The sequence below is a fragment of the Antechinus flavipes genome, chromosome X, assembly GCF_016432865.1.
Source record: "Antechinus flavipes isolate AdamAnt ecotype Samford, QLD, Australia chromosome X, AdamAnt_v2, whole genome shotgun sequence".
In the NCBI taxonomy this organism is placed as follows: domain Eukaryota; kingdom Metazoa; phylum Chordata; class Mammalia; order Dasyuromorphia; family Dasyuridae; genus Antechinus; species Antechinus flavipes.
In genome coordinates, this window is record NC_067404.1 from 32,332,692 (window position 1) to 32,360,438 (window position 27,747).

Here is a 27,747-nt window from a genome sequence, read left to right on the forward strand (position 1 = left end):
TGCTAATACCGTTCCCTTTGCCTGGAATACAATCCCTGTGTCTTCCATCTATGCTTATCAAAACTCATTCTTCACAAAAAGTTATTTTTTAAAAATACTTTAAAAAAATTCATGATTCAAGCTACATCTTAAAAGGACTTCTCCATGGGGCCTTCCATAATTTCTCCCCACTTCCAACCAGGCATGATCTCTTCTTCCTTTGAACTCCCATATTCTTTCGTATTTTTCTCTCATTCACTGCTTATGTATTTCTCTCTCAATGGATGGAATAGAAAAGCATTTATTAAGTTCTTACTACGTGCAAAGCATCGGGGTCACAATCAAGACAGTCCTTGTTTGTCAAAGAGCTCACATTCTAATTAAGGAAAGGAACACATAAAGGAGGCTTCAGCCTATGGCAGATGGAAAGACCAGGTGGTACTGAGTATTCGGTAGGAAACAGAAACTTCATTTTCAATGAAAGCTATATCACAGAAGATGCATTACCATATGCTTTGCTTCTGTACCCCGAGCACTATGGAACTGCCATGCAGATAAAACCTCCTCCGTGTGTTATCTCCCCATGTTAGAAAGTGAGCTCCTGGAGAATGATCTTCATTTTCTATTTGTAACCCCAGTGCTTAGCACATGGTATGGCACTATATAAATGCTAGTTTTTAGTAGTTGTAGTGGGCTTAATAAATGCTTCTTCATGAATTCATTCATTTAGGCAAAGCAGCAGGGCAGATGGTAAGGCCCAGTAAACCTTTGAGAGCACTGACAGAGCAGATGGTCCCTGACTAATGACTGTTGGGAAGGGAGTAGCAGGCCCAAGATCAGCGAGTGGGGCTCTGGGGCATCTCAGACAAAAGTGGGGGTGTGGGTGTTTGGGGTGAGGTTCCAGCATCTAGTCAAGAGTAGATGTCAACAAGATATGGTTATACGGTTCTGGACATGGTCACCTGGTGGATTTATTTTGCTTGTCTATTTTCAGGAGGGATGGGGAAGAAAATTTTTTTAACAATGCAAAGAGTTCAAAAAGAAGCACAAGCAGGAGTTCTGAAAATACTGTTCAGAATCTGTCATATATATATTTTTAAATATGAAAAGACTGTTTCAGAATCTTTTTGTACTCTCTAAATGGAAAATATTCTCATTTGAATTTAGAACAAAATCTATTCTTTGAAAAAAAAAGTTCATGTCCAGTGACTGGTGGGAACTTTGCAATGGAAGAGGGAAAGGGTCCCTAGGACCTGCTCCTGCAGGCTCACTGGGCCTACGGTGGAGAGCTGAGGCAGAGGAAGTGAAGGCCCCCAGGGTAGTAGGAGTATGACAGGGACAATGACAACATCCTTAAGTGTATTATAAAGATGGCAGTGTGATACAGTGGAGAGAAGAGAGACTTGAGAGTCAAGAAGTCCCAGTTTCTGATCTAAATGTCAGATACTTACCTTGTAACCCTAAGCAAATCACTTTAATTCTTAGAACTGTAGATGTGGAAGGGATCTCAGAGACTGTCTAGTTTATCATTTTAGAGATAAGGGAACAGGAATAGGGGCAGCTAGATGGCAAGGCCACTGGCCCTGGAGTCAGGAGGAACTAAGTTCTAATCTGACCAGGCAAATCACTTAACTCCAATTGCCTCTCAAAAATAAAAAAAAGGTCAGATCATCAGAGATGAAGAAACCGAGGCACAGTAACCTGCCCAAAGTCACACAGGTTAGTATTCAAGCATTACATGTAGGATCTGAACCCAAACCCTCTGACAAGATTCCTCATCAGCAAAATGAGGTGGGTGGCTCTAGATTCACTTCCTAAATTTGCTGACTAGTGGGGGAAACAGGGGCAGAAGGAGATTGTAGAGTGGGAAGGGGCAGTGAAGTAACCTTGGATTGAGAGCCAGACAGCAGGTTCAAATCCCAAATTGGCCACTTATCTCTGTGCCATTGGACAAATTACAACCTCCAAGTCCATTTTCTCATCTAAACGTTGACTAGACTGGAGCCCACAACATTAACAAGTGCAGCCCAAACCAGATTAAAATATCATTGGGAAATATTTAATAAAGTAAATAAAAATATAATGGAACAGAGACCATTAATATGTGGTTTTTAAGTCAACAAGTAGCCTATTTATGGTGTGGTGGTCCGGTTTGCCCCTACTTGTAGTTTGGTGCCAATGAACTAGATGACTATTCTAAGATCCCTTTTAGCTCTGATGATCCTGTAACTGGTCCTCCTTCCCCCTGCACCTGGCCTCCTTCCTTAGAGATGGGCAGGTCTCTAAGGCTCCTTCCAGCTCATCATCTATGAGCCTATGGGAAGGATCATAGGATTGAGAGCTGGATAAGATCTTAGAAATTATTACGTCATAGAACAGGAAACTGAGGCCCTGGGGGAAAAGACTGACCCAAGATTATGTAGACAGAGTAGGTATTTAACTCCAAATTGTCCAACTCCCAGTCTAGCACTCTTTCCAATACATCCTATTATAAACTAGCATTAAGTTGAAATCAACTGTCCCATCCCTACCCTCTATTTACATACTGAAAGTCAGAATAAATGGAATAGAGGTTTCCCAGACAGATTTTTAAAAATGTTTATTGATGTTTTTACACCATTTTCAATACAACCCTCTCCTACCTACCCAGAGTCACCCCTTATAACAAAAAAGAAATGTGTTAAAGAAAAGGCAGTTTATTCAAACCAATACATCAACAGTCTGACAGTGTATGTAACGCTCCATATCTTCAGTGCCCTATCTCTGAGAAGAAGAGAAGGCAATGCATCTCCCCCTCGCTCCTTTGGGGCCAAGCTCAGTTATTAATAGAAATAATTCATGTCACCTACAAATGTATCATTTACAATGAAAAAAGTAGTCAGGAGACCCGAATTCGATTCTCGGCTCTGCTATTTATGTGTGTGTTAACTTAGGCAAGTCACCTCCCCTTCCTAGGCCTGTTTCCTCCTCTGCAAAATGAGGAGCTCGACCTAGGTAATCTTTGAGGTCCCTTTTAGCTCTAAATCTCTAACCCTCTAAAGTCTAAGAGTAATCAAAGATTTCTTGGTAAAGTTCTCTCAGAATCTAATGGTCCAACTTGGATTTAAGATATTAAATATTTAAAAATAACAACCAAAAAAAAAAAAAAAAAAAAAAAAAAACCAGGCTCTTACAGCCCGTGGCCATTAAACCTCGCTTGCCTTTACAGAAATGTCTATTATGCTTGAGGTTACTTAGGAAAAAAATGCTAGACCTTAGCTGTCCATTTGGAGGAATAAATGATCAAAGGAATAGTCTCCTTATGCCGGGCCGCGTGATTACTGAGTGTACTTTAATTAAACTCCAGTATCCATTTGGTGGACTTTGATGTGAGAAATTCAGCCAAGTGCCTGCCATCCTCTGCAACAACAAAATGATCAAGCCCACCTTGCGTAACAAGTTTCTCGGAGGAAGGATGACTCGCTGACCAATAGATCTCTTTTGAAAGACCAAGCTGTACCCTTAATTATGCTGGCACCGAATGACTGCTTTCCTAAGTCTGATCTTATCACAAAGGGATGTGACAAGACATTCTTGGCCTTACGAATAGCTCAGTGACTATTAACGCACGTAGGCATTACCGCCCCACGCGCTGCAGTGATAATACCAAACTTGTCTGCCTTTGGACCCAACAGGGAAAGGGACAAACAAGGGTTCTGGCTTCCAGAGGCTCTGGAGACTGGACCGGCTCTTAAGGCCTCAGCATTTCACATTTGTTAAGGAAAGATTTTACGCCCTAGACTGACCCTCCTCCATGTTTTGTTTTGTTTTATTTTTATATCTAAAGAAAAAAGAGACCAACTTAGTAGCGAGTTGACAAAATCAGAAAGGAAATAAAGACCACCCTGTTCTAAAAGTCACCCACATTACCTAAGAGCAGTCAGTGAACACAGAACAAGACATATCAAAAGTAAAGTTATAAAAAGAAAAAAAAGGCAACATCCAAAAGTCATGGCTTTACTTGTTTTCAACTAAATATTCAGACTTTGAGTAAAATGCATATGAGAATAGGCTTCCTTCCTTCCCTTTGAAAAAACAGTGACCCAGGAAACAGTCCTTCCTTCAAAATAAATTCACATAATTGTCAGGACTGATTATGAGGAACTGTAAAGGAAGAGCTATTTTTAAGAGTGAACAAGTTAGGATCCACTTAGTTGGTTCAAAATATCTTCTAGGTCAAGACTTATGTGCTGAATTTGTCTTTACATGGAAAAGGACATAAGCACTTAAGGATAAACTGTAATAAATAAAAATAGAAAAACCATGAATCTAACCTGTGCTGGAGAGGAGGAAAGCTCCTTTAACAAGGTCTTTATTGCTATTGGTCAGTCTAAGGACCATTTTTCTTGGGTGATACCTACGGCTAATGTAGGAAATCAAACTATTCTACTCCGAGTACAAATTTATATACAGCTCACCTTTAAATAGAAAGCTATCCTAAATAAAGTCTATAACACAGAAAATGCATGGGCTGTTATGGTCATCTACAGAATTAACTGTGCATTTGCTAGGAAAGCTCTCCTCCAGAATAGATTTTCACCTGCCATTGTTCTCCAATGTGCAATGTCACCTGAGAGGAGCCCAGATCTCCCCTTTAAAACAATTCCCAAAGGGCTCAGAGCCCATTTTAGGCCAGCCTAGCCCCCATATGCTTTTGCAAAGCCTTGCCATCTCTCTAGGATAAAGATCCAAGAGCATAAGTAAAGCTGGGTAAAGAGTATACAGCTAAATAAGGTCCTCTTTATCTAGAAAGTAAGTCTACAGCTAAAAGAAAGCTGTTCCCCACCAGGAAGAGGTCCAGTAAAAAATGTGCTCCTGCTTGAATTCTCTAGGCGGGTAGCCATGAAGACATGAAATGCCTTCATGGGTTTTAAAGCTCCATCCTAGGTTTTAAAGCTCCTAGTTTTTACCTACACCTAGTTTTTGTCTACACCTTCCAGACCTCCCACCAGGATAGGTTCCATTTAGGAGGAAGGGATTTCTTACAGTTATGCTATATTCCAAACGTCCCCCTTTGCAGTTAAGAGTGTGCTTATTACACAGTGATACAAATGTGCATTAGTGACCTGCCTACCTATCTACATTTTCCAAAGTCTTCTACTAGGGGAAGTTCAAGGGTTTCAACACTGATTGATTTAGCCCAAGGAAAATTCCATGCTGGCTTCTAATAGCCTAGCATGCACATTCAGGGATAAAGAGGGAGATAAGGAGCTGGAGGGTTACCAAGAGGCTGGCATGCTTTTGTTAGAACACATGGCATGACTGAAATATGCATATGCACAGAGACAGTCAGAGGTTTATGGTCCAAAAAAGACAGGGTTCTCCACATGTGCTTTTCAAAGGAAAGCGGCCTGTCCAAAGTCTTTATAGAATACAACTTGAATTTTAATTCAAGTGTTTTCCTTTTCCACATGTTCTAGGAATGTCCCCTTCCTCTTGCAGATATCCAAAAAGGGGAAAAGGAATGGAAGACGACAAAAAGACAGAGCGATAACCCTCCCTTGCCAAAAGACAGAAATACCCCAAAGGTGATAAGGCAGTATGTTTGAAAGAGAAAGCTGTACTTGAATTGGTGTTGTACGAATTTGATTTCGGTGGCCCTCTCGATGAGCGATCGATCATCATGTCATTCCTGTAGCCACCCCTCATACACACACATGCACACGTGACACAGTGAACCATAATCCTTGAACAGGGTAGTACTTTGGCTGTATGTGTATTTTAAAGAAACAATCATATTAAGAAAGATCAAAGTACAAACCCTGCCAAGCAATTGCTTTTTACCAAAGTGCTGGTGTTGCTGCACAACCTTGGCTTTCTCTTGCCCCCCAACCCGTACCGCCACCTCCACCCCCTTCACCATATCCAGGCTCCCTTGGATAGTCAAGAAAGGAGAGACGGGAGGCAAAGGCCTAAAGCGGAGGTGGAGTCTTCTGTTCTGCTGGGGCTCTTTGGCTTCTCTTGCGTCCTGGTTTAATGAGGTGTAAAGGTGAGAATCATCCAGCTGATAACAAAGTAGAAGAGGAAGATGGGGTACACAGCAAGGGCTTTTCGATTTGGAGGCTGGCTATCAGCCAGGAATGCTGTGGATGCTGAATAATAACAAAAACCAAATTGGCAAAGGTTAGTCCTGGTTCTGGAGTTGGCAGGGCCCTTAGTCGTGGGTCCAGCCCCCTCATGTTACAGAGGAGAAAACTGAGACCCAGGGAGGGAAAAGGGTTAACCCAAGGCAAAAGACTAGTGAGTGTCTGAGAAAGGATTCAAACCCAGACCTTCCTGATTTCCAGACCAGTGTTCTACAGAACCATTAGATCACTTTGCTTCTCAAGTCACCAGAGCTAAAGCCTTGTAGGTAAATCCACAGTGGATCTCAAACACAAATCAAATTCAGCTGTTTAGAACCCTGGGGAAATGAAAAGAGATTTCTTAATAGCACTAAATATTCTGGACTTTAGCCATTTTCTTCCCAAAATTTAAGATGGTCCACTTCTCTGTCATCTTAAATAATGAATACAAAACAAAATCTGTTCTTGCTCATTTAGGGTCATCACTGAAGTGCCGTGTTTTGTTCTTTGCTGCATAGCAATGTCTTCAGGATCTACTGATTTATAGGGGACTATTTGCCCCATGAAGCACTAAGGAATCACTGGAGTTAGAGTGTGAGGGGTATATGAAAAGGTCAGTTCTAAGCTTCAGGAAGATCATTTGACAGCAACGTGTGGAGGATGGATTGGAATGGGGACTGTGGCTATGCAAAACCCTGCTCCCATCCTCCACCATTTGCTCCCTTACTCTCATCCCATTCAACTCAACCCTGAAAGCATGGATTTGAGATCTCCCCAGCCCTTCCACTGTGCACTCCGGAATGCTTGCTCCATAGCTAACTTGCTTTCATCAGAAACCTTTTCCTTTCTCACTCGCACTGATACAGGTTCCCTCCTGAGGACAAGACATCTCCAGGGATCCCTTCCCGGCATTGGCTGCACTTTCTCACACACCCCATGACCACAGCCACTCTCAATCTCTTGTTCTGCCACCACCACTCAATAACCTTTACTCCCCTGATCACATTCAATCCATGTTCAGAATCCCACAATGGATTCTGAAGGCTGCCAACCTCAGGACACAGTCATTGTTTTTCACCGAGTTCATCGCCTCGCTCGGTCTTACTCTCCTGCCCTCATACTGGAGAATTTCAGTATACATTACAAACAATCGAACTTCCCAGTTACTACCAGGAAACTACTCATTTCCCACCATTTACTCCTCTACCCCATCTTAGCTAGAACCAAGATGGTCATACTGCTTTTGTACCCTCCCTCCCTCCCCCATTTTTCCAATTACATGTAAAGATATAACATTCATTTTTCTAAGATTTTGAGTTCCCAATTTTTCTCCCTCCATCCCTTCCAAGACAGCAAACAATCTGCCAGAGGTTATACACGTATGATCCTTTTCAACATATCTGATGGTCGTACTGATGATCTTGTCATCCCCACAAGTGTTCTTCGTGCACGTTCACAAACTCAGAAATTCCTTTCTCTGATAAGAATCTGGTGTCAATCCATCTCTCCTACCTTGCAACTTCAAAATGTATTCTTCGTGCTTGTCCTGACCCTCCACTCCTCAGTCCTCTCCCCGGCCATTACCTCTGCACTAGTTCTACTCTCCTCCTTCTCTACTTAGACTCCTTGGTGAACCAGTTCAAGCCTACAACATCCTCTATCCTCAAGTCCCTTGATCCTTACCTCATCACTGATCATTCTCTGCCAAAGTCCACCTTTGGATTACTCTTACCATTATTTGCCTTTACTCCTATCTTATGCTGTTGGACATCGCTTAAGAGACCCAGGAAATCATGTTACCTGGCTCTAATACAAATTTATGTCACGTAACCTCAAGTAGGTCCTTCCTACAGCGAGGCAAAACTTTTACTCAAAACAATTAACTCAGTTCACCACAATGGTGATTCTTCCATACATTTTCATCTTTCCTCAAACCTCACATTGCTTTTCCTGCCCCTCTCAGCTGGAACTTTTGCCTCATGCTTCAGTGAAAAACTCGAAGCTGTTTGAACTGAAATAGGATCACGTTTCCCTCTTCAAAAAAATCCTTTGATCTATCATGTTCTCCTCCCTGTAATGGGCTAAACTCCTCAAGAAGGCCCTCTCCAATGACTGTCTCCACTTTCTTTCCTTTCACTTTCTTCTTGATTTTCCAGTCTAACTTCCAACACTATCATTCAGTTCTCTCCAGTTATCAATGGTCTCTGCCTTTTCTTAATCCTTATCCTTCTTCTTCTTCTTTTTGGTCAAAAGGTAAAGTTTATTTAGGAGAAGAGGTTACAGACCAAATAAGAGGTAAATAGACAGCAGGAGTGGCAAATATGAAACAGTTGGAAGAGTAATAGGGTTACCATTATCAAGGGGAAAGGAGTTTGAAAAAATCCACTGAGAATATGCCATGAGGCTTGGGTATGCCATTGACTGGCAAGTTCAATCCATAGAGGAGTTTAGCAGACTAACCAGAGTTAATTAGAATAAGGAGAAAGACATCATTAAAGGGAAGACACTATGAGGGGGAAAGTGTACCTCATAGTGGGCTTAGTCTTGGAAAGGACAGTCCTCATCCTTCCTGACCCTTGACACTGTCAGTCATCCTCTTCTTCTCTGATACTCGCTCTCGTTTCTGGTTTTCCTCCTATGTGTTTGACCATTCCTTCTGGCTCCTTTGCTAGATCTTAATGCAAGTCACATTTGGTGGGTGGTGGGTTATCCTCCAAGGTTCCTTCTTCTCTATTTTACTTGATTTCATCAGTTCCCACAGTTAAATTATCATCTTCATACTGATGATTCTTAGAGCTACTTATCTAGCCCTAATCCTCTTTCTTACCCTCTAGATTCCCATCTCTAACTTTCTACTGAACATCTCAAATTGAATGTGTTACAGTCATATTAAACTCAACATGTCCCAAACTGAACTCGTTAGCTTTTTCCCAAAATCTTTTCCTCTCCTTAACTTCCCTATTATTGTCAAGAATAACACCATCCTCCAAGGCACTCAGGCTTACATCCTAACTTTCACCCTCTACTCGCGCCTTTTCATCTCCCATATCCAATTTGCTGCCAAATCTTGTTGAATCTACCTTCCCAACCTTAAGAGAGTCTTAGATCTACCCCCTTATCTCCTCTGACACTGTCACCATCCTCATTACCTCACGTCTAGATTACTTCAATAGCTTGCTGGTGGGTCTGCATACTTCAATCCAATCTCTTCCAACTCCAATCCATCTTCCTCAGCTGTCACAGTGACATTCACAAAGTGCAGATTTGACCATGTCATCCCACATTCCCCTTTCAAGAAAATTCTGTAGCTCCTCATTACCTCTCGAATCAAATATCAAATCCTCTCTTTGGTTTTTAAAGCCTTTCCCAGTTTGGCCCCTTCTTTCCTTTCTGGTCTTCTCATAGACTCTTATGATCCAGTGACACTGGCCTTCCTGTTCTTCCCACATGACATTCTCTCTCCCAACTCTGGCTTCCCATGGCTAGAATGTTCTCTCTCCAGGGCTCCTTCAAATCTCAGCTCAAATGCCACTTCTTAAAAGCCTTTAGTCTCCCTTAATGGCAGTACCTGCCCTCTGAGAGCACCTCCAGGGTCTCCTATGTGTACATCACTGTTTAAATGTTCCTTCCTCCCTTAAAATGTGAAGTCCTTGAGGGCCCCCTGCCCTATTTTGTCTTCCTTTGTTTTCCCAGTGCTCAAATAGCACATATCTAACACATAGTCAAATGCTTAATAAAATATTCGATGGGCTAACTGGCTTGAAACAGGGGTCCAATTAAAAGGCCATTTCAGTTTAGAGAGGGAGGTAAAGAGGATCTGAATCAGGGTGAGGACTGTGTGAGTGGACAGGAGATATAGAAGTCATAAGATTTGACAGTGGGTTTAGATATGTAGGGTGACAGAGAAAAGAATAGAAGATGAAACAAGAAAGCTTGTAAACTTGGATGTCCAAAAGAGGATTGGTTCCTTTGTTGGTAATAGGGCAATTCAGATGATCCATGAATTTTGCAGGGGGGGGAAGATACTGAGCTTGGTTTTAGGTGCATTGAATTTGAGATGTCAAAGGGACTTCACTTGGAAATGTCCAAAATATGATATGGGAACAGAGCTCAAGAGAAATTGGAAAAAGAAAAGGAGATCTGGGATTCAGCTCCATGGGAAAAAAAAAAAAAAACAGGTAAGCCCACAGGAGCTGATGAGATCAGTAAGAGAGAGAAAAGAGAAGTAGCCCAGGATTGAGTCTTGGGGAATATCCAGTTAGTGGATATGAAATGGATAATGACCCATCAAAGGAGGCAGAGGAGGAGGTAGTCACTCAAGTAGGATGAAAACCAGGAGAGAATAGTCATGAAAACTCAAGAGAGGAGAGTGTCCTATAGTGTCTGACTCTGCAGGGACCAAGGAAGCTGAGGACTGGGAAATCAAAAGATCACCTGTACCTCTGCGGAGAGATGTTTCCATTGAATAACAAGGTCTGAAGCCAGATTGCAAAGGGTTTAGAAGACAGTGAGAGAGAAGGAAGGGGAAAGCTCCAATAGCGGATGACTTCTTCAAGGTTAACCAAAAAGATGAAAAGATATAGAGGACACAGCTTTGGTAAGGAGAAGACTTGGGAATGTTTGTAGGCAGAAGAGAAGTAACCAATAAATTAGAGGGAGAGCAGAGATGATGGAAGGAATCAGCTGGAGGGCAGGGAATCAAAGGTACACGAAAAGGGGTTGGCCTTGGGAAGACAAAGGACCATCTCATCATCAGAGACTGAAGTAAAAGGGTAGTAGTATCAGGGTGTCTCATTTTCCCTCACACCATAATCAGCTGTCAAATCTTGTTTTTATTTCTCCATCGAGTCCCCTCATCCAACTTCTCTCTAAATCTGCCTGGGACCGTGCATAGTTCAGGCCCTCATCACTTCTCATCTGGTTCCAAACTCACTCTCTGGAGTCTATCCCCAACTCAATGAACCCCAGTGACTCCCTACTTTCTCTAGGATCAAACATCAATTTCTCTATTCCATATCTGGAGTTCTTCACAAACTGGCCCCAACCTATCTTTCTGGCCTCCTTCCTCTATTTTAATCTACCCAGACTAGCCTTTGTGCTGTTCTTCACACACGCTCACCTATTTTTCATGCCCACATTGGTCTCTCCCCTCACCTCTTTGCCTCAGAGCACTCTTTTGTTTGAGACCCAGCTCAAGTTCCATATTCTACAGTAAGGTTTGCCTGCTCCCTCTCTTCTAACTGCAGGTGTCCTACCAGGGCAACCATCTTCTATCTATTTTCTATATATTAAATACATAATCTACCCCCCAAAAATGTAATCTTCTTGAGGACAGGTTCAGTTTCATTCTAGTCTCTATATCCTGAGCATCCAGCCTAGTGACTGGCACATAGGATTGACTGAATGACATTTTAGTACATGGATGTTGTCCCCTCTATTCTGGTCACTTAGAAGACCTTCAAAAAACCCTTCTTGGTTGTTGATTATGATTTAGACTAAAATTTTTTAAACTGTGGGTTGCGACCCCATATAGGGTCATGAAACTAAATGTAGGGGTCATTTATGATCAGTAAATGTTTGATTTGTGTACCTATTTTATGTATCTATATACCCGGGGTTGTATAAAAATTTCTCAAGTGAAAAGGGGTTTTGAGTAAAAAAAAAAGTTTAAGAAGTCTTGATCTAGATAAACAAGGACTCACCAAACTTCAAAAGATTAGGCTGACATGTGCAAAAATGTTTGTAGCAGCCCTTTTTCTAGGGGCAAGGAATTGGAAACTGAGCAGGTGCCCATCAGTTAGAGAATGGCTGAATAAAATATGAAATATTATTGTTCTGTAAGAAACGATCAGCAGGATGATTTCAGAAAGGCCTGGAGAGACTGACATGAACTGATGCTGCCTGAGTAGAATCAAGAGAACATTGTACACAGTAACAACAAGAATATGTGATGATCAACTGTGATGGACTTGGCTCTTTTCAACATTGAATGAGGTGATTCAAGGCAATTCCAATAGACGTGTGATGGAGAGAGAGCCGTCTGCATCCAGAGAGAGCTGTGGGGACTGAATGTGGATCACAACATAGTATTTCAGCTTTTTTGTTGTTGTTTCCTTGCTTTTTTTTTCTTTCTTATTTTTTCCTTTTTGATCTGATTTTTCCTGGGCAGCATGATAAATGTGGAAATGTGTATAGAATTGCACATGTTTAAATTGGATTACCTGCCATCTAAGGGAGGAGATGGGAAGGAGGGAAGGAGAAAAATTTAGAACACAAGATTTTACAAGGGCAAATGTTAAAAACTTTCTTTGATTATATTTTGAAAAATAAAAAGCTATTGTTAACTAAAAAAAAAGATTAGGTTGGTTAGCTTCCAGGGGCATTGGGTTTTCAGTACATTTTGAGAATGTAAAGCCATGGCTCTGGTATGGTGTGGTAAAAAGCATGTTGGATGTTATAGAAGAGGACCTGAGTTTGAATCTTCTATCACCTATTTACTGCCAGTGTAATCTTACCTTGGACAAGTCAAACTCCCCAAGCCTCAGTTTTCTTCTCTGTAACATGAGAGGATTCTGATCTCTATCGTCAGTTCTAGTTCTAAATAAACAACACTAAGATGATGCGGCATCCATTGCTAGTCCAGTCTGCCTCATCTTAGAGGGAATCGTCCCTGGGTTAGAGTGAATTAAACTTTTGTAGGATCCTAACTCAGTGTAGCGCAAGAGCCTTGATTGTCCATTATTTTTTAAAAGATAAGATTTTCACCTTGAAAGCCCACGTACCTAGTCCTTAGTTGGTGGGATGTGCTCTGATGAGCACATATCAATGGCACAAAACCCTGGTCAGGAGCTTAAGAACAAAACAGGCAATGATTTTATAGCATTTTAATGCTGAGAGAGCCTTTCCTCATGCCAAACCTGGGAGGCAATCAGTGCAAGAATATTCTTATCTGAAAGCTCACAGGATCCTGAATCTAGATCTGGAAGGGACATCAGAAGCCACCAGCTCTGATGCCTTCATTTGACAAGGGAGGAAACCAAGGTCCAGGGAGGGAACGTGATTTGCCCAAGCTCATAAGCAATATCACGGCCCTCCAGAAGATATGACCCCTTAAAGGCCATTTAGTCAAAGCCCCTCATTTGACAGAACTTGAGACATAGGGGCTAAATGACTATCCTCTGGTCATGGAGATGTTGAGGTTCTAGCCCAGTTCTCGGGTCCAAATCCCATGTTATCTGAGACCCCCAACATTTGCCTTCGTGAAGTGTACAGCTCCCAGACATACTTTTACCTCTAACCCACGTTCTATCTTGTTGGAGAATCAGAGAATGGATGTTTTCTTACCTAAGGTAGACCAGGCAAACATTGCAATCACCACGATAAGCCGGATAAGGAAGTTGATAGGCCCCATACTAGCCAGAAGTACCAGTCGGCACACCAGCATAGCCACTGTTAAGGGCAAGACACAGTAACCCAAGACACAGAGACTCTGAAAGAACGATCTGAGGAAAAGACAAAGCCAGGAAGTTAAAAAATAACCAATTATTCAGCAGGATAGTCGAAGCCCATCACTGCAGAATGGGGATTTCAGACTCAGCTACAACATGGAAGACCCACACCAAGCACACAAGGTAATAACAATCTGCTGGAACGTGGGGGACCTACCCCAGACAAGTGAAACCAGCCCTGAGCTCTGGTGTAAAAAAGGAATTGCAATTCATGACAACATTTCTGTTTTCATATTTCTGCTCACTTCTCCTTAAAGTTGTTGCTCCTGATTAAATGACCTTTAAAAGTAAGCCAAGATCTCGGGGAATGGGAGGTTTTGTCCGCCCACATGAGCTTCAAAGGTGATGAAGATCACCTGGGTTCCCTCTGTCTGGCAGGGCTACCACTGAGTGAGTGAGGGAGAGAAGAGACAGAGACACACAGAGAGAGAAACAAGAAGAGAAAGGGAGAGGAGAGAAGGGGAGGGGGGAAAGGAGTAGAGAAGAGGAGAAAAGAGACAGAGAAACAGAGACAGAGAAAGCGAGTGAGTGTGAGTTTTGGCAGGGAGGGCCTCCCTTTCAAAGACTAGCTAGGAGTGTCAGTCTGATTTTGCCAGAACTCCAGCTATACCATATAGAAGGGAGAGAAAAGGGACTGGTTTTAAGCATTTCCCTAATACTCACATGGTCCCCCCAAGAAGTTTTGAATTTAGTGTTATGACAACCGCGCCAAACCAGATGATGACAAAAACTTCGGCAAACTGGGGTCCACCATCTTCTTTACTATCTGCAGAGCCTCCCTGTAGCATCCTAGGGCAGGGAAGCAAAGGACCAAGCCAGGGTTAACTAGAAAGGCTTTATCAAACAACATGTATTTCTTAAGCACCATCTATGTGCCAGGACCTGTGCTAGTTGCTACAGACCCAAAAGACTAACAGATAACCCTGACTTTTCTTAAGAAACTTACATTCTAACAGCGGAGATAACAAAGCTACACAAAACTACATACAGAATAAATATAAAGAGAAGAAATCCAAGGATGCTGTGGAATGAGGGCACTAGCAGTCGGGGAAATTGAGAAAGGCTACCTGCAGAAGAGGCTGCGTGACCTATCTCTGGCAGAATGAGGGGCTGACTTACTCAGCCAATGGCCTCGGGCAAATCAGTTTCTCAATCTGGCTTCAGGTTCCTCATATGTAAAAGAGTAAGATTGAACTAGTATGCAGAGGCACCGACCGATTGAAACATTCTAAGAGCCACAGGGCAGCAACGTGACCAGTGGCAAGAGCCCTCGGCCTACTTTTATGGAGTGACTTGTTGAGAACATGTGAGTTAGGGGTCTCAATTCTAGCTACCCCTACATGGAAAGCTCTGTATTCACTCATGTTTAGCAAATATCTATGGAAGTTCATAATATTTTATTTGTATTTAGAGGCCACTTAAAGCAAATTACTAATCTGTTGGAATTTTTTTTTTAATATTAGAGCTGTGATCTCATTGGCGGGATTGCATCGTGGGTAGACAGCAGACCTCAGAGTCAGGAAGAACTAGGCTCAAGTCCTGCCTCTGAACTATCCTGGTGGTGTGACTGCAGGAAGTCACTTAAACCTCAGGGTCCTGGGCACTCCCAAAGATGGGAAGTTTCAGAACAAGAGCCCACCTGCATTGGAAAAGGAATTCCCTATTAACATTTATGGTCCCTATTCTTTGGAATGTTCCCCCCTTGGATTGAGCACTCACTGCTCTAGGTAAGACTTTAGACTGTAGAATTATCTGTTCCAAGGAAATCAATCACAAGGCCAGTCTCGGTCCCTCTGCCTAGATTTGGCCCAACACTCTAACCTGGGAACGTTTTTGGAGCCTTAGTTCTGTTAGCCGGTGTACTAGTGAAGCGTCTCCCACAAACTGGAAAATAATGGCATTTATTCATCCAAGGCACTAATATTAGTATTGCCTGGGATGGAGCCAAAAACTGAGGCAGTCCTCGAGGCACTTTGCTAATCAACACCTCTGGGCCTGGTCCTGCAAGCAGTGCCAAATCTTGCCAACTCTAATATCCCTCTGTATACATGTCGCCATCTTGTCCACAATGTTGGTGTGAGATTTTTGACAAATGGCTCAATGAAAACCAGGCATTTGGACTCTTCCCAATTAATTAGGCTGCAAAGCGACTGTAGCACTCTGGCCCACTCCTCTTGTGCCAGCCCTAGGAACTCGTCAAAAATGGCAAGTGAAATTAGGCCACATGATTTGTTCCTGATGAACTATGCTTGCTTGTAAGTGATCATTTCCATTTTTAAGCATTTCCAAACGATCTGTTTAATAGCAGGCTCTTGAATTTTGCCAGGAACTGATGTCAAACTCACTAGATTATAGATGGAAAGAGTCTTTTTCTTTATTTTTATACTACAGTTTCAATCTAGGCTCCATGGACAGATTTCCAGACTGGGGATAGGTGTCTGTGAATTTAAACAGGGAAACACTACCATCTTGATTTTCACTGGAAAATGCAAATGGAGCATTTTCTTCAATTACTTAAAAACATTTTTCAGGTCAAGGGTCCATAAGCTTCACCAGACTTCCAAAAAAGGGTCCATGGCACATACAAAAAGATTAAGAGCCCCTGTTTTCTAGAAACTAACCTCTTCAATAATATTCATTGCCAATTATATTACATTGGGACAGTGCTTTAACTGGAAAAGCACTTTATTATCTCATTAGACTGTCATAAGCTTATCAAGTAGCTATCACAACCATTTTGCAGATGAGGAAACTGGGGTTAAGTGACTTATCCAAAAGCCCTGGGTCCAGATCTAGCGTTTGATAGGCTTTCATTCTCTATGTCAATAATTGAACACAATGACAGTCATGGTTCTCCATAGATGCTACACTGATCTTGCCACTCAGATGTAATCAGGACAGTAAAGGTTTAACGGGTCACGGATTTCAAATCAAAGACAAGAGAGATATTCCAAAGATGGCTTCCCAAATCAACACAAACCCAGAACCTAAAATAACCTAAGAGAACCAGTCAGCGATGTATTAAACTTGTGGTCCAATCCTCACTTAAACCTATTTGAACCTCGATTTCCTCATCTGTAAAATGGAGGCCATTAGGACAATATACATATTACCTATGCCAAAGGGCTTGCAGATTCTGATAAAATGATGAGACAAAGGACTTCTTACCTTATTCCCTCTCTAACCTCTCCCTTCATATTAACATACACAACAGCAGGGGTTCCCAACCTTCGTCTGTCCCCATTCTCTTTAGGTTTTTTAGTAAAGCTTACCCCAGCTCCTGGACAACATGAAAGGCAACATATTCTAGAATTTATCACACACGTGTACCAAAGGAAAAAAAATTGTGAATAATTTCAACAGCTTAATAGAGCAATTTACCTAATGTTCCCTGGACTCCCTTGATAAGCTTCTCATACCGCCTAAGAGGTATGCATACAACTGAACAATCATCAAACATATCAGGCTGGGATTCCATCTTATCTGCTACAAAACCGTGCTCCCTCCCTCTAATTATCTCTCTGTTCCCTCTTTCTCTAAGTTGGCAGGATTTTTGTTTCCACTCGTGTCGACCTATAGCTAGACGTCTAGTTTTCTCGGGACAATGAGAGGCAGGACGACTGGAAGGCAGATATGGCTAAAGTGGGATATGAACAATGGCCACAGATGGCGTGGCTAGAGGAGTGATAACCTTAGAAACTTCTCCGGATGGCTTTGCAAGGTTTACTCAAGACTTTCCAGATTTAGGGTGTTAGGTAAACGTGATGAAAAAAGCCCCATGTGAAATCACTCAGGCACACTTTGCCTCAATTCTGAAACCCCACAATAGCTTCCAAAGGCTTACTTCAAAAGGAAAAAATGAGTACTTACAGTGCAAGTGAAACACAAAGGACTAAAGGACCCCAGAGATCCCCTATAAGGCAAAAAGATATGAGTTAAGACTGTACTTAGCAAACAAAAGAACACGGTGGTGAGGGTAAGCACATTCTGATACTGGACCCTTCTGCCAGGCTAGCCGTGTCAAGGCTTCCCACTTCTGAGATGTGGACATCAAGAAGACCCTGCCAGAATGAACCCAACCTTCCACCTGGCATTGAATCCACTTCTTCCTTCTCCCACCTGGCACTTCACCCTCACTGGGACTCATTCCCAAGTTGTCACTGTCTTCCCATCTAATGAAACACGGCCCAGAGTTAAGCACAAAATCCCCCGGGAGCCGGCAAGCTGGTCTAGAGTTGGCTCTGCCACATATCAGCGGGTGGCCTCCTGCTGACACTTATTTCGGAGCCTCAGTTCCCTCATCTAGAAAACGGGGATACCATCTGCCCTAGCTCACTGGCCTGTTTTGAGCAACAAATGGGATACATGCAAAACCTTGTTGGAGATTTCAAAATTCATTAATATACATAAAATATCTTCATCCTCATGAATATTCCTATAAGTCCATAAAGCACTGCTTCAAGCCCACATCCTAACCCGAAAAAGGTAAAGACCTACTCCGAAGTTCAGGAGCCGAGAGGCACGTTGGGGCCCAGCTAGTCCAACAACAGGACCTGACCAAGAACCCCCGTTACCCTATCCCTTCGAAGGGATCCCTTACCCTCTGCTTGCTTGGAAATGGGGCTATCCTTCATTCTGCAGCTGAGGAAATCAAGGCCCATCGAGGCAAAGGGACTGACCTAAGTTATATGGTGTCGGGATTTGGAATCGGGTCCTGTGATTTTCTAAGCCATAGTGGTTTGGCTTGATTGGTTCAGCTCTATCAGTTTATCCATGACAACTCTGGTGTGAAAGCTCCCTCCACTGGCACACAGTGGTAATTTGTCTGCAATCTATAGTCTGAAGAACTGCCTGGGGCACTGAGAGCAAAGTGACTTTTCAGGGTCACAGAGACTGTCAGAGGTGGCATTTGAATCCAAGGCTATTGGGTTCTCTAGCCGTTAGCCATGCTGCCTCTTACCTTCGATCTCACGTGCCAAAGAGAACAGAGATATAGGTTAAAGAACCATTTATATTTATTTCTGTAAGAAAAATGTCTGAAGCAGCTAGGGTGTACATAATTCTGGGCTTTATGTCAGGGGATCTGGAATTCAGATTCAGCTACAGACATTAGCTCTGGAACCCGGAACAAGTCATCTAACCTTTGTCTCAGTTTCTCCAACTCTAAAATGGGGATAATGATAGCATCTGTCTCCCAGAGTGATGGCAAGAATCAAATGGAATATTTGTAAAAAGTGCTTAGTACACTGCCTGGCACACAAAGGATGCTTAATAAATAGTAATTCCCTTCCCCATCCTCCCCCTCCTCCTTACAAATAACAAGAGGAAGCCATTCAATTACAAAGAGAAACTGTTCAGGACTTTTAACAACATGAATTAAACAACAATGATCAGTTCTAAATGATATTTTTAAAAGTGGCTTTGTTATTGGCCCTAATTGTAAATCAACCTAATGTGTTTTGTTAAAACTTTTGTCAGTCACAGCACCTGAGATCCCACTGAAAAGCAGCCTAGAAGCGGCAGATGGAAGCAGACTTCCAGTCTTAGCTGTATCCAGATGGGTGGGCTTCTCCACCTTCACTTGCCCCTGCCCCCCAAATCTCCCCCCAAACCTACCTGCTTCCTTGTAGGGTCAGGCTAGGCCAATTTCTCCATGGCAATTTTCCCTATCAGGGTTGTGGCTAATGTCCCACTAAGATCAATAAACTGAGCGTGTGCTGAATTTGAATTCTACCTGCTTTTTCTAATTTAACTGTTCTGAATAGGGGACCTGGGATAGCAAAAGTGTATTTCAAAACAAAAGGCACAACAATAACAAAAAGCAATCCCACTGACAGCAAGCACACAATAACAGCCTTGAGGAAAAATCAGGAAAATGAGGAGAATTTAATATCTTTCAAGGCCACTAAAACACTGTGGTAATAAGAAGTGCCTCCTGCCCGTCCCACCCCCGCCTCAAGCAACCCAACAACACAGCAGCCATGGGCTACCTAAGCAAACTAACTCAGAGAAAGGCCCAGAGAAGGACAACGTATTTACTTGCTAATAACTCACATCCATCAAGTACAGGAGAAAGACCATTAGGAAGGTGGAAGATTTTTAAAATAACAATGATTTCCGATCCAGAGTCAAAGACAGGCTGTGTGACTCTGGGCAAAATCTAATTACCTCCCCAGAGGAACTCCTCATCCACAGAGGCAGAAGGCATTTTACCTGGTATTGCCCAATCTTAATGAAGGTAAGGTCCAGGGCCTCCCCCCACTAACACAGGATCTCAAGGTAAAAGGCAATTTAGAAATTAGAGAGAGGAAGCCTGAGGCCCCACAAAGGAAGTCACTTGCCCAAGGTCACACAACCCCCTGACTATAAATCCAGCCCTTCCAGTTGGCCATGTTGCATTTTATTAAATCCCAATTATTTTCGATTTTAAGGTCCTTGTCTCTCACCATTTCACTTTGTGTATAGTAGGCATTTAATGGAGGGAGGGAGGGAGGGAGGAGGCATGAATTTCACCGTTTATCCCACTTTCTCCATGAGCTCCTTAAAGCCCAAAGCAACATTTTTCTCCTTCCAGAGCTTCTCTGAAGTCAGCAACAAGGAAGGTCTACCGGGCACATTCTCGACAAGATGCTCAGTGCCTAGCCGCTAAGGATGAAAAATGTGCAGGAGAAACGTTCTACCTTGAGCACGGCAGTCTTGCCAGGGCAGTATTTCTTTTACTCGAGTTCTTTTATGATTTCATTAGGGATCATGCAAAGTTGTGCGTTCCTGCCACACCTTTCTCTTCCTAAAAATCGAACAGAGCTACAATAGAAAGAAGGGAATCTTGAAAACCTGATACTCACAATCTCTCAAGAGTGCATTGCTTTTTTTAGGGTACATGACATGAACAAATTTTTTCCCAACAGCCTTCAGGTCTCGAATCTGAAAGACATAAACCACTGTCACAGTGCACTGAGATAGATTCCCAATACCACTTCATTACTTTCCTACTCTCTAGTATGAAACCTGATGAATACAATGGTAGAACTAGAATGGCTCAGATTATCTAGTTATTTTACAAATGGGGAAGTTGAGGCTCAGAGAAGTTATTTTAAAACTAAAAGTGACCATTCTGCACAGCAGTGTTTGAAGTTATTTCAATAGTGAGCCACATGATCAGAAATCTTTGTGGGCAGGGACCATACAATTCATGCCCCATGGTACAATGACCCGGGACAGTCAATTATACAACAGCAGCTTAGCAGTTCATCTGGGCCCCGCCTCCCAAAAAATTCTTCACAATTCAAGCTCAGGGGGCCTTTGACGATCAAAGATTGAGCACACTGTCAGTTGTAGTCATCTTTCAGTTGTTTTTGCTAGGGGGTGGGGGTTGGTTATAAGGAAAAGCTTAATTGTTGGGGTGGGATGAGTAAAAGTATATCCAGAAATGATAGGGATGCAGAAGAAGAAGGTACCAAGAAAACCCATTTGTTGAGAAACCCTGAGGCTGAGCCCACCACTCAGGTGTCTGATTACAAACTGCATGCCTGGCACCTGGTGGGAATCACGCATTTTCCAGCTAAAGAAATGGAGGTTCAGAGAAATACTGAGATATTCCCAGGATCCAACAGCAAATGGGTGAGAATGGCATGTTAGCTCCAAGGAATCCTCTGAACTCCAAGTATTTTTAGAGGCCCACTAGGAAAAGCTCTGGAGATTGAGAATAAATTCTGAATTTTGTAACACTCACATACACTCCCCCCCCCCCACACACACACATACACGAACATGCATGCACATGCACACAGAGAGTTAGAGCCCTCTACCAGAGAGGCATGGACTGAGACCCATTACTCTGACCCCTCGTTAAAGGCACTAATACCATATATACAAAGAAATTTGGTTTCTTAATATTCCCATTTTAAATGGTAAATGAGTTGCAAGAGTTAGATAAAGAATCATCTGTAAGTATAACCTGAATGTTTTAGCAAAAAGCAAACATCAAAACAAATTATGTAGTTTATTTCTCCCTCAAAGGTGACCGTAGTGGAGTGAAGAAAAGAACTGGAGTCGGCAGAAAACCTGAATTTCAGTCTCAGTTTTGCCACTCACTAGCTGGATGGCCCTGGGCAAACTGATTCTTTTCTCCGGGTCTGTTTCCTCATCTCTAAATCACTGGAGGCCAGGCTTGATCACTCAATCCCAGACCTCCCAATTCTGAGACATCTCTTGGAGTTGAACTTACAATGGTTTCTCTAACAGGTTCATCTAAAGTAGAATAGTCTTCATCCTGGGAGTGAGATGCCATCGGCACGGTGATCTCTCCCTCCACAGGGATATCTTCTGAGATGGATACATCGGAAAGACCGAGGAACTAGGAAATGTTTAAAAAAATAAAAAGAATTCATTAAAACTCCAAATTAATGTTCATTTTCTTCAGAGACCATGTTTTTGATAGGTTTTATATAACAGCTAATGAAATAAGTTGTTCTTAATACTTAATGATACATGTAATTCTTTGCAGCTGGAGAAAAAAAGATACTTGATGACAAAGCTTCTTAAACTGTGAGCCACAAAGGGGGGAGGGGGGGGTCGAATATGGGGACTGTGAAAAATCTGGCAACAGTAAAAGGCATCAATATTGAATTTAAATTAATTTTTAAATTAAAGATGTAATTTAAATAAAGATTTAATTCTTTATGTAAAAGTAAAAATATATCCATCTCATTCATATGCAAATTTGTTTTCATCTTTAATAAATGGTAAAATTATATGTAGGCCAAAGAATCGTCTTAAAATAAATTTCTTTATGCCTAATTATCAGTAAAAATTTGATTTTTATACCTATTTTATATACCCGGGATTGCATAAAAATTTCTCTGGCAAAAAGGGGTCATCAGTGGAAAAAATTTAAGAAGCCCTGCTTTAGGATATAAGACAATAAAAAAAAAAGAAATACTAAAAGGAACCACATTTAGCTGTTGAACCTGGTAAAACCAAGAGGCTGAACTAGATGACCCTGGTGGTCCCTTTTAGCACTCAATTGAGAATTTGAAGAAGGAAATTTGAGAGTCTATTAAGTTTTGAGTTTTGCAAAATTGAGCTCATTCACAGAACATTGGAAAGTAGAGAGTCCTTTGCTCCTAACAACCCTGTCAAATCAAGTCTCACTAGGATTGGGAGTGGATCTCTAATTACCTCACTGAAGGGAGTGCCCAAAGAAAAACGCCCTTGGCCAATGCCTATTCCGGTTGCCCTTACAGCAACTTCCTTCTAAAGGGTTACAGAGTTCAGAGCCTTGTCAGAGGTGAGATAGGTACCCACATTTTCCTACCCCCAGGGCCAGTTTTTGATATACCATGCCATATTGTGTCTCCAGTGTCTCCTTTTCACCACTTAAAAAAATGAAGTTCAGAGAGGTGAGAAGGTGAAACACATGGCCATACAGCTAGAATGTGTGCAAAAATTTAAACAGAGGCCTACAGGTTCAAGTCCAGACTCTTTCTACTAAAGAATATAGTAAATTTTTCCGATCGGACAACCAGCAGACATTTCTATTATGAAGCTAGAATATACATTTTTTTTTTTTGCATTAATGGGAAAAGTGGCATCTGCTCTATTAGGATTCTAAGGGAAATTAGGTACAGCAGTTTTTCTGAACATGCTCTATCACAATTTGGTTTTAGAGAAAGTATGGCATAGGAGAAATAATGCTACCTTTGAAGTCATAGGACCAGATTTCAAATCCTAACCTAAACAAGTCCCTTTCCGTCAGTGGGCCTTGATTTCCTCAGCTGCAAAATGAAGGGAGCACTGTTTTCAAGCAAGTAGAAAGTGAGGGATCCCTTTGATAATCTGGCTTCTTGCTCAGGTCGAGCTGATGCTTCCCCACTCTGACAATCTTGGGGTTCGATGACCCAAGGTCTTTTACAATTCTGAAACTTCCAGACAAGTGACAGGCCTGGAAAACCTGCCAAGTTCTCTGGGATAGGGTGTGTACTGTGAGGAAGTCCCTCTAAAGGGACAGGCAGCACCTCTTTGGCAAATGACAGTCCTGGAGAGATGCCTGCAGCATGCAGAGGCTCATGACTTTGTGCAAAGTCATACTGCACCAGTGAATCACAGGCAGGACTTGAACCCAGATCTTCTTGGCTTCCAGGCCAACTATGACACTGCTTAAAATGTATGATGATGAAAATCAAGAACCAATGTTATACTTACTGGAAAAAACCCTCATGTCATTACCCATTAAAACAGAATAAGAAAGGATGTTCTGTCATTACTTATATTTACTATGTTAATAGAAATGTTGGGTATAGTTATTAAAGAAATAAAAGATATAATTCAAAAAAACAAGATATTACTCTTTGGAGTGACATGACTATGTGGTAAATTAATGTAAAAATGACTAAAGATGATAAATTAGTTCAGTGAAGTTGAAGGATGAATGCAGTAAAATGAACAGCACTACAATATAACCATCATATGGAAATGAAGTTTTTAAACAAGAGAAAGTCCATTTGCAACAGTGACCAAAAATAGTATTTTGGGTACCTAGAAGACACAAAATGTGGCCAAAGAATGTTATTAAAGCTAGTGGGAAAAATAAAAAAGGTTAAGAAAAATGGAGCAATATGGGCGACAGTACTGTTTACTATTAAACAAGAAAAAAAAATTCCCAAATTAATTATAGATTTAAATCTCCAGATTTTGTTTAGTTTTGACAAATTGCAAGTGAAAATCATCGGCAAGAAAAGGAGGCAAGGTTAACAATAGTGTGTGTATATGTAAAAATAATCTTGAGAGACTCATCCATCAGATTTTAAAACAGTACAATGTGAGATTAATAGAATTGTTATTGAGTTAAAAACAAAACCACTGATCCACTGAAGAGAATAAATTCTACTTTCATTTAAGAACTTAACACGAAAGGGCAGCTAGATGGCGCAGTGGATAGAACACCGGCCCTACCTCAGACACTTGAGACTTAGTACTGTGTGACCCTGGGCAAATCATTCAACCCCAATTGCCTGACCAAAAAAAAATTATAAAATAAAATAATAAAAAAAAGAACTTAAAAGAAGTCAGAAGTAATATAAGAATGGGAAAAGAAAGTATTCCTTTTCAGTAAAGTGGAATAACTGAACAGGGAATGATTTGAATCTATACCTCATAATATACAGAGTAAATAAAGCCCAATTGACTTTTTTATATTTCCAAAAAGAGTGTGAGGAAAAAAAAGCATTAATATAGGGATCACAGCTTTGGAAGGGATTCAAATTATTATTTCCTCCACAAAACATGGAGGAAAACGAGTAATTGTGTGATTTTGTGTCAATATCTAAAAGTAGAAATTGTTTATACAATGAAATATTAAAAGAAAAACAAGAGAATGGAAATATGATAAATGTTAATTTGGAAAATATCTAAAGAACTGAAAAAAAAGTACATGGGGGAAAGAATACTTATAAACAAGAAAAAACAGATAACATCTAACATAAATATTGTTTTAAGATTCGCAAAGCAAGAGTTATTCCATTTGATCTTCACGATGAAATAAATTATCACACTAAAAAAATACAGATATCCTAGAAATTCAGGAAAGGTTAAAATGAGAACAACCTTAAAACTCTACAAATCTTAAAAAGTACCAAACTGTCAGGGACGTGAGAGGACACTTACGTGCTGATGTTGTTGGAAATAGTTTAATCTTTTGGATGGAGTGAAATTTCCTACCAGGTAACTTGAGTTTTAAGAGCTATCTTTGATAGGGGCAAGCCTCAGTCAGGAAGATCTGGCCAACTCTGGGTAACTCTTAACTTCTTAATACTCCAGGTAATTTTAATTTAGACCAATAGATTTAGCATCAAAGAATCTGCGTTCTAATTCTGCTTCTGCCACAGTAAACTGGGTGACTGAGCAAGTCATTTCTCTCTTCCTCTTTCCTTAGCTGTAAAACTACCACACGGAGATCACGTAACAGATGAGCTGACAGTTTGTCCCCGTGGAGGGAGTTTCCACACGAGTTTGATGAAATCACAGGTCCGGAGTTTACAAGTATTCCCAGCTGTTGGTAATGTAATTCTAATTCAAAGAATAAGCAAAGGGAATTTTAGTATTTTTTTTAATAAGGATGTCATTTAATCATACGATTTAAAATACAGGGAAAACTTTAGGCATAATGCAACGTCTCGAGAAGTAGACCTGGGTGCAATCTTGAGTCTCCCATCTCGGGTAGGTCACTTTCCCTCGCTGGGGCTCGGCTTTCTCATCTGTAAAATAAGGGGGTTGGACCAGCTGGCCCCTTTCAGCTCCAGACCTAGGATCCTCTATGTGACCATTGGCAAGTCCTTTCCCCTTTCTGGGCCTCAGTTTCCTCTTCTGTAAGGCGAGGGGGTAGGACCAGAAAGTCTCTGAGGGACCTGACCACTTAAATAATCTGTGATTCGGAAATATTTAAGGCACTCCCAAGGTAGGAAGATAAGGTTAGAAGGAGTAATTGGAGCAGGGTGATGTTTAACGAAAGCTACGGGAAGGACAGAACACTGGGGGAGCGGGGAAGGGAGACACTGGGACAGCCGTCAGGATGAGACAAGGAGGCCCAAAGAGGAAGCCGCTCAGCTCCTTACCCCCCCCGCTTCCCAAAGCCCCGGCACGCCCGGGCTCCCTCTTGCCCTTGGCCCTAATCTCACCCCGGATTTGGTCGCAGTCTCGCCGACCGTCAGTTCATCGGCTTCCGCCATTTTCAGCCTCTCTTTTCCTCCTAAGGGCGCAGGCGCCAAGACTGCGACGTGGAACTCCGCGGCTGGGCTGGCGCATCTTGATGACGTCAAGAACAAAGCCTATCACAAGCGTCACTGTGGGGCGCCTAGCAACACTCGGCCCCGCCCCTTCGCCCTTCCTCTCTTTTGTTTCCAGCCTCTAGCCCATCCCTACCTCTCTCCCTCTGGCAGGATACTGAGTTCCTGCAATTTCACCTCTACTCTTCCCCCTTTGAGCCCCGCTGACCTCTGGGCAGTTTCTTGTCACCAAGTCCGACCCCACAATTAGAAGACATCCCTTCTCTAAACATTGCACACTTCCAGTGACGGGGAGCTCACTATCTTCTATTAGACTTTTTTTTCATTAAAGCTTTTTATTTTCAAAAGATATACATGGATCATTTTCAACATTGACCCTTGTGTAAAACCTCCAAATTTTTTCCCTCCCTTCCCTCCGCCCCCACTCCTAGATGGCAAGTAATCCAATATATGTTAAACATTACATTATAATTCTGTGAGGAAGTTTGTTCCAGATATCAAACCTAAGCGTCCCCCCACCCCCGGGGGCCAAACAGCCCTTTTCCACCTAGACAGCTCCTCAAATACTTGAGGACAACTATCCCGTCACCGTGTCTTCCAAACACTCCCGATTACTTTAACCAGTCCTTTGATAGCACAAAATCAAGACCCTTGCCAAGCTCTACTAGTTGTGTGATTGTTTCCCCTCCCCTCCCCCCCAATAACTTTTCGATTTATCAGTGTTTTTCCTATTGTCATCCCCAAGCAGCAAGGGGGCTGCCCCTCCCCCTACTAAAACTGGTGCCCAGAATCGAACTCAGAATTCCAAATGAGGCCTGAGGAGCACAAAGAACTCTGGCTTCTCTTTTGCTGGGAGCACATCGTTTTAAGATTTCGGTCCACTGAAACCCCCAGGTCTTTTTCAGATCAGTGGGGGTCTTTCCCTGTCTCCCTCATATTTGTGGAGCTGATTTTGGGAATACAGCTGTGTAAGACTTTGCACTTAATCTCCACTTACATTTGATCTTGTTCAGTTCAGCCCAGTGTACTACCCTGTCAACATCTCAAGAGTCTGAAGAGTTGAAGTGATAAAAATAATGATAATGATACTACTACTACTACTACTACTGCAGCTCTAAAACTTAGAGGGACCATAGAGATCATCCTGTCCAATCCCTCATTTAACAGATGAGTAAACTGAGGCCTCAAGAAGTTACAACTGTTCCAACGCAAGTAGTGACAGAAAAGGAATTCCCCAAATTCAGGTCTTTAATTCTCCAGTTCATCACCTTTTCCACTGCACTTCAGTGCTCGATGATAGATAATAATGCTTAAAGAGCTGGAGAATACATGTAACTTTCAAGTTATAGCTTATTCCAGTCAAGTGCTAAGTGA

The 27,747-nt window shown here is 41.9% G+C and overlaps 1 protein-coding gene across 2 annotated transcripts; it reads right to left on the reverse strand.

Moving 5' to 3' along the window:
• Positions 1–2,563: 2,563 nt before the first annotated feature.
• YIPF6 (Yip1 domain family member 6) lies at positions 2,564–26,381 on the reverse strand. Of its 2 annotated transcripts, none has more exons than XM_051967891.1 (7): positions 26,266–26,381; positions 21,819–21,947; positions 20,437–20,515; positions 17,462–17,504; positions 14,255–14,380; positions 13,428–13,585; positions 2,564–6,110 (listed from the first exon to the last, which is right to left on the reverse strand). In XM_051967891.1, exons 1-7 carry the CDS (start codon positions 26,314–26,316, stop codon positions 5,992–5,994), a joined length of 705 nt encoding a protein of 234 aa, XP_051823851.1. In that variant the 5' UTR covers positions 26,317–26,381; the 3' UTR covers positions 2,564–5,991. The 2 variants fall into 2 exon arrangements, with proteins under 2 accessions (XP_051823851.1, XP_051823852.1); XM_051967892.1 differs by lacking the exon at positions 26,266–26,381 and adding an exon at positions 25,256–25,616.
• Positions 26,382–27,747: the final 1,366 nt, after the last annotated feature.